Below are 7,324 nucleotides of genomic sequence, written 5' to 3'. Positions count from 1 at the left end.
CTTCTGTGTTTGTTGCTGTTAATAAATCGGTTCCAGTGCCTGTCAGCTCTGGGCAATCCGGAGCCGCACGCTGCCCGATCCGCGGGTGAAACCGCAATTCCAGCTCCGTGGAAATTCACCGGAGCGGCACAGGGGCGTTCTCACGTAGCCGAGAGTGTCCCACGCTGGCCGCCCCGGCCCCAGCCCCGGCCCCAGCCCGGAAAACCTCCTCCCCAGCCCTGGAGGGCTGCCAGGCCCTGCTCTGCGGGGGCCTCCTGCACAGTCAGCGGCTCCGCGGCCAGGAGCGCTCCAAACGTGACGGCAGGCGGGATTCAAGCTCCATCCCAGATGGGCTTGCTCGGGAAAGGAGGGAGCGCTTCAGCCCTCCACTTTTTTGTTTGCTTGCTGGCATCTATTTTTAATCCTGCTTACTCCAGCCACCTAAGTCTGCCTTGGCCGAACCTGCCAAAAATCCTCACCCTCTGTATCATTGTGGGGTTTGGGAACGGAGGGGCAGATCCCCTGAACCCCCTCACTCACACCCTGTTCGCTGACCCAGGCACGGAATCAGGCGCAGAAAGAAACTTGCTCAACTTGGGAGACTTTTCCACCGTGCCAGCCCTCCTGGGATGCCAGGGACTCAGTGCCTGCAGCTCTGCCCAGGGGATGCAGTGCCCAAGCATTGCCCAGACTTCCCCGTCCAGATCCAAAACACGGCGAGGCTGAGATTGATCCCCCTCTCCCTCCTCCCATTCCTTGTTTTCCAGCAGTTTCTTGTGCTGGGACAGAGCAGGAGCAGGGAACGTCCCCAGCCAGCTCCGTGCTGTACATGGTGTGTTCGTATGTGTGCCCAGCACCAAAATAGACACATGTGTGAGAGCCATTGAGAGGAAGTGAAAAGTTCACCCTGTACAGTACTACGAATGCAAAAACATGTTGTTGGCCGTTCCCTCCTCCCGCTCAGTAAACACTTTATGTAAGGCAGGGAGAACTGGAGGGATCCGTATGGGCAAAAACCTTCCACGCTCCCCCTCCTTCAAACACAGGTTTTCCCTGGCAGCTGGAAATTCCCGAGCCAACCTATTTCCTGCTTTGCAGATCAGTGGGGCTGCTCTGGCGGTGGATATTTCTCCTTGGGGTGTGGATGCCCCGCGTCCCCCTCTCCTCGGGGGGGTCCCGGGAGCTCGGGGCCCGCAGCTGGGAGCGCAGGGGGGAAGGGAGGGAGCCCGGCAGCTGCCAAAAAAGTTGATGCGGGGAGGGGAGGGGAAAAAAAAAAAAAAAAAAAAAAAGCCGAACAAAGAGCCTCGTTCAGGGCTCGCTGGTTGGTTTTCCTGTGGGTGCTCGCAACAGAACGTTATGTACCGGCACAAGCCCCGCTCGCACCTCCCCTCCCCGGCTCCTCTCGCCGCTGGCCACGGCCCCGAACGCCGGCCACGGCGCCAAGGCACGCGCTCGCCTCGCTGCCCGGGCACCTCTCCCAGCACCGGGGATGCAGCAGTGAGGGGCAGCACCCCCACAAACACCCTCTGCCTTCTTTTCCCCCAGAAGCACCCGAGGGGAGATGAGTTTCACAGCCCCGCACCCTGCGGTGCCTACCCAGCGCTCAACCCGGCGCTCGGCATCTCGGCTACCAAAACCCGTCCACCGCCCGTCCTGGGTGCACGTCCCTCGTTCCTCCGCCCGGCTCCTGCAGCTGCTTGTCCCAGGGGCAGAGACGGGCCCGCGAGGTTTGGCTGTGGCACAGACCTGCCCGGCCGGCAGCGCGCCGGGACCTGCCACCGCGTCCCACGCAGCCGAAGCTCGCCCGTCAGAGCTGGCCACGGGCTCGGAGGATGCAGGGTCACCCCTCGTGTGCCTGTCACCCCCAGCCGCAACCGGGGTGTGAAGGACACCCACCCCACCAGGCACTTGGGGGTCACAGTAAAAACCACGGCCTCGGCCCCTCTGTTACTCGGACACAGGATGCCACCGATGCCTGTGCCAAAACAATGTGCAAATTTACCTAAGAGCTACTTTTTGGACCACACAGCTGCTGGGGAAAAAAACATGAAGCCAGGGGCTCCTCCATAGCAGTAGCCTACGGGGCAGGAATTTGCTCCCCGCCTTACAGGGGGCACAGTTTGCACCCGACGTGAGCCAGGGCACTCGCTGAGCCCCTCGGTACATCTCCTCCCTTCCTCCTCCTCCTCTTCCTCCTCCTTCTTCACAGCCCTTCCCCCTGCAGCCGGCAAAAGCGCTGAGCTCAGCACATCCCGGGCAGGGGCCCAGCCAAGGACCCTCCCCAATGCCAGCCGCTCCCCACCCCTGCTCCTGCTTAACCCTTTGCAGAGCCGGGCTGGAAATCAGAACGATCAAGTAAATCTCATCTCAGAGACGGGAACAGACCGTCCAGAGAGCCTCGATCTCTGTCTGCTCTCCCAGAAAGGACAGCAGGTCAGAGGGGAAGACACGCTGCTCGTCCACAGAAACCACGCTGGGTTTACTGCCAGCAGCAGGACCAGAGGAGGGGAAGTGCAGGGATTACCAGCACTGTAGCTAAAACTTAACTTTCCATCCCAAAACCATTCCTAGAGGCCCTGCTGCAGAGGAGCAGCCTGATATCAGCTTCTTTTGGGAAGCAGGAGCTCCCAGCCCCACATTGCGTCCCCTCCCAGCTGGATTATCTTATTGCAGGGATCAAAAAATTACATTTTCCTTTAAAACTTGCCATCACACCAGAGCTGCTTGCTCCACTGCCTACCAGGAGATGTTATGGCAAAGAAAGAAAAATATTTATGCTTGGCTCCAGAATTCCAGCTTATTTTTAGCAAGGCGCCTTCCCTGTGGTCCTTTACCTCTTTTTTGTTTATTTGCTGCTTTCCCCCTGTTTTGACCCCCCAAACCAGCAGATCCTCATCTATTTACAGCTTCACCCAGCAGAAGTTCGTACCAATGACTTGGTGGCTGTGGGGAGAAATAACCCACGAGGTACATTTTGTGAAGAACAGGATCCCAAGCACCTTCCAGCTGAGCGTGCAAATACTGGGGTATCTTTTTAACAGCTGGGGTTGGGGCATTGTTCACTTTTTTGTCCCAAAAAGCCGAGGAGTAGCTCTTCAAGCTGCAGGCGCAAGCCAGGACTTGTTCCCAGCTCCCCACACATCTCTGCTCCCCGGGATGCTACCCACTCCCCCAGCCTGGACTTCCACGCCCAAAATGCTGTTGGATTCAAGCTCTGATCCCTAAAAAGCAGCTACAGGTGCCGGTGGGGTGCCCAGACCCTGTGCCCCCTTTGTGTGGGAGGTCACAGCAGTGGGTGGGGGACCCTGCCCCTCGCTCCTGGCTCTGCACCGCGTTTATCGCCGGGCTTTTATCAATCTCGGCTCGGGAAGGACAGGAGCCAAGATAGGTCCCGGGGTGGCTGCGGAGTGTGCTCAGCCCCTCCGATAAAGCCGCAGGGAGCTCAGCGGGAGGACAAACAAAGCCCTTTATCTCCAGCCGGGCTCCTTGCGCTCCTCGGGGTCTGGCTTTGGGAAGGTCACGTACGCGGGGAGCGGACACGCTCCAGCTTTAGGGAACACCAGGGAAGGGAGATGGGGGTGACCCCATCCCAGCCTGCCCGTGTCCTGCCCCCGCACCCCTCGATCCTCAGCGAGATCCCCTCCACCATCCCTTAGTGCCTGAAGAAAGCGGGACAAGGCCGGAGACGCCGGGACACGCGTGGGCTCCCGGTTCGGTTTGTCCCTGGAGCGGGGCAGCAGGATCCGGCCCCATCCCATGCCAGGGCAGCAGGATCCGGCCGTGCCGGTGCAAACAGCCGCTGAAGGACGAGGCGGATCGAACCCCAGCCCACAGGGGAGCCCCCATTGCTTTCCCAACCCAGGCAGGGTTCGGGCACCGCGGGGGCACGGCGGGTGTCCCCTTTCCCAGCGGGACGTGATGTGCGTGTGCCCGAGCGGTGGGCTGGCCCCCGTCGGGGGGTCCTGGGGTGCTGTCCGGGCCCGGGGCACTCCCGAGCCCAGCCCGGCCCGGCCCGGCCCGGCCCTGACGCAACCGCGGGTCGGGTTTGCAGCGCCCGGGCCGTCAGGGGGCGTGGTCTGAGCGAGGGGGCGTGGCCTCACCGCTGTCACCGGGCAGGAGAGACGCCGCGGACGTGCCCCGCGCTCCCATTGGCGGGCGAGGGGAGGGGGGCGTGGCTCGGCGTGCCGTGCCTATATAAGGGTGGGGCGCGGGCGGTGCGGGCAGAGCGGCGGCGGAGCTGGGGCCGTGGCGGTGCTGCTGTGTCCGCATCCATGCCCGGGTTGTGGGAGCGGCTGGCGGGCGGCGAGCGGGGCCGCCTGGAGACCTCCGACTGCGAGTCTCTGGGCAGCGCCTCCGGCTCGGAGGGAGGTGAGTGCGGGTCCCTCAATGGCCGGAGGATGGATGGGGGTCCCTGGGCGGAGGGGGTGGCGGTGCTGTGCCGAGTTAACACGCGCAGAGCCCTGGATCAGTGTCTCCCAGAAGCACCGGCACACCCCTAAGCCCCTGGGGTCGGTGTCTCCCACGCCCACGGTATCCCGGTGCTGACCTGCCTGCGTCCCCTCCGCAGATGCCGAGTACGCCGAGGGGGTCTCCCTGCCGGACATGGACCTGGATCTGCTGCACGATCCCGAGGACGAGCTGCTGTGCGCCAACCTGATGGACGTGGTGCAGGCCACGCTGGGCCGGGCCCCGCTGGGCGCCAAGCGCCGCTCCCGGCTCCTGATGCCGGCGCAGCTCCAGGCGCAGGTGCGGACGGAGCTGCTGCGCCTGGCGTGCAGCGAGCCCTGCGGGCTGCGCGGGGCCCTCTTGGACCTGTGCGTGGAGCACGGCAAGGCCTGCCACGACGTGGGGCACATCGCCGCCGACCCCGCCGTGGTGCCCACCTTCCAGCTCACCCTGGTGCTCCGGCTGGACTCCCGCCTCTGGCCCAAGATCCAGGGACTCTTCGCCTCGGGGCCGGCCTTCGCGCCGCTGAAGCTGAGCACGGGCTTCAGGGTGATAAAGAAGAAGCTGTACAGCTCCGAGCAGCTGCTCATCGAGGAGTGCTGATGGAGGAGCCGCTTTCCCAAGGCGCTTCGGAAGAGCCGGGCAGAGCGTGGCGGCTCCTGGCAGCCGCTGTAGTTTAGGTTAGGCTGGAGTAGGGCTGTAGCTGGAAGTAGCTGGGGCAGGCCGAGGTCCCCGTGGGGGCCTGCCCGTGCCCGGGACATCCCTGGCGTGGAGCGGCCGGGACCCAGGCTTCGGAGGTGGCTTCACGCCCTCGATGATTGCGGGATGATCCCGGAGGCGGCAGCAGGGCTGCCGGAGGGGTGCCGCTCTCCTGATGGCTGATCAGTCATGGGCTTTTTTTTTTTTCTTTTTTTTTTTTTTTTTATTTTTGTAAACCAGGATTGTAATCAATGGGGTCTCAGGGGGAGGGGGAGCGCGGCAGCGAGTGACGGCCGAGGGGGTCTGGAGCAAAGGCAAAGCCCGGCTGGAATTGTGTCTGATCACAAGAGGGGCCGGAGGGCAGGACCCCTGGCCCTGACACGCTGGGGGCACTTCGTTGGTTACAGTTTACACTCATACACTTGATGTTCAAGTGTGAGAATTCCTATGCAAACGTGTCGCGTAGTTTTTTTTTTTTTTTTACTTTTCTAATAAAACTTGTCTTGATTGATGACCTGCCATCTCCCTGTTGTCACCTCTGCTCGGGGGGCGGGGGAAGGGATGATGCAACCACTGGTTTGAAATTCCCTGCTGGCACCCTCGGGATGCCTTTCCCTGGCAGGGCAGCCCCTGCGGTGGGAGCTGGATGTTTTGGGGATGGTGGGGAATCCCGCTGCGCCTACTCCTAATAGGAGCCACAGGGCTGTGACTCAGGGGGGCTGAGTCAGGTCCCTGAGCCAGCCCTGGCCTTGTTTGTGCCCAGCAAGGAGCACCCCAATACCCAGCGAGGGGATGCTGCTCCTCCCCTGGCAGCCACGGCAGGGAATTGGGGCAGAAACCCGGGAGAACGGGCTCTAAAACTGAGGGGGAGGAGGAGGGTCACACCTGCCGGGGGGGAGCACGCCCCAGCCCCAAACACACTCTGCAACACTGAGGCCAATTACCCAAACCTGCAATTAGAGGCCTCGGGGAAGAGGCTTTCACTCAAGGATAATTAAGCTGCTTGGCAAACAAGGAGCCCGTGGAAGGTGTGGGGGAATAAAATCAGCCTGAAAAACCATTTCCATTTGCATGTGAGCTTGTTCTGGCTCAGCCTTGAGTTGGTTGATTTTTTTTTTTTTTTTTGGTAATAACACCCCTGTGGACAAACTATATTACCGTGGACAGACTAACAGTAACTTTTTGATGAGAATTTCACCATAAAAACCTTGCTTTTGACACGAATGACCCATACCTGGAGTGGTGGGAGCAGACATTGCTCACTGGTGTAAATATCTGCTTGGAGAAGTCAGGGCAACGATGCTGGAAATGCACCCTTGCACACACGTCCTGCAAAGAGGGGGGATTTCCCCTAAAATTTTGGGGTCTGGAGTATTTCTCAAAGGATCACATGCTAGACCATCTCCTCTTCACGTGAGGGGCATCCCCTGTGGGGTCATCCAGCCCAAACCCACCCTGGGAGACCCTGAGAGGGGTGGAAAGGGAACCCCAAAGCCCAAATTTCTTGGACAGGGTGGCAGTGCTGCCAGCAGTGGGAGATTTACAGCACAGTGATGGCCGTGCTGTGAGCCCTGCTGAGGCATCCTGAGACTGGGAGTGGTATTTATAGCCCCAGAAATACATGGATTTTTAAGTACTGAGCTCCCAGGAGGTAGCCCTGCTCCTGTGACCCCTGCTTGTCCACCACCAGCCACTCTCAGGGAAGCCTAGGGGCTCCGTACCCCATTTTTTTTAAATTATCATGCCAAGAAAACACAAAGAAAACCCCACTAAAACTCCCAAAAGCCAGTGCAGAGCGATGGCACAGCCTCTGTCCTGGGGGTGCCCAGCAAAACCTTCCACGTGGGACCACGTGCCCCTGGAACAGCCCCAGCTCTGAAGGTGAAACTTTGCTTTTATTTATAGCAAAATGGCCTTGCCATGAGAAATTTGGGGGAGTCTCAATGTCCCTAGGGTTTGGCAGCTCCCTGGAAGGTGCAGAAGCTTTCAGCGAGGCTGAATCAAATGTCTCCCAGGGCAGGGGGTTAGGCAAAGGGATATTTTTGGGATCTGGGAAGAGCCAGCAGGGCTATTTGTGGCACCAGCATCAGCCCAGGGATCCCAGGTGCCAGCAGAGGAAAGGGAGATTTTCGGGGGCATCAGCAGCAATAAGGATTTAAACCCCAGGATAATGCTAAATCCTCTTGTTTTGCTACCAAAA

At 60.3% G+C, this 7,324-nt stretch overlaps 1 protein-coding gene across 1 annotated transcript; it reads left to right on the top strand.

The window, feature by feature from the left end:
• The first annotated feature begins 4,213 nt into the window (after positions 1-4,213).
• DDIT4 (DNA damage inducible transcript 4) lies at positions 4,214-5,638 on the top strand. Its single transcript, XM_062496209.1, has 2 exons — positions 4,214-4,347; positions 4,547-5,638. Exons 1-2 carry the CDS (start codon positions 4,251-4,253, stop codon positions 5,026-5,028), a joined length of 579 nt encoding a protein of 192 aa, XP_062352193.1. The 5' UTR covers positions 4,214-4,250; the 3' UTR covers positions 5,029-5,638.
• The last annotated feature ends 1,686 nt before the right edge of the window (positions 5,639-7,324 follow it).

This window comes from Cinclus cinclus, chromosome 7 (genome assembly GCF_963662255.1).
Source record: "Cinclus cinclus chromosome 7, bCinCin1.1, whole genome shotgun sequence".
NCBI classification, from domain to species: domain Eukaryota; kingdom Metazoa; phylum Chordata; class Aves; order Passeriformes; family Cinclidae; genus Cinclus; species Cinclus cinclus.
Note: the sequence above shows the minus strand (reverse complement) of the source record. Positions and strands in the feature narration are given on the sequence as shown.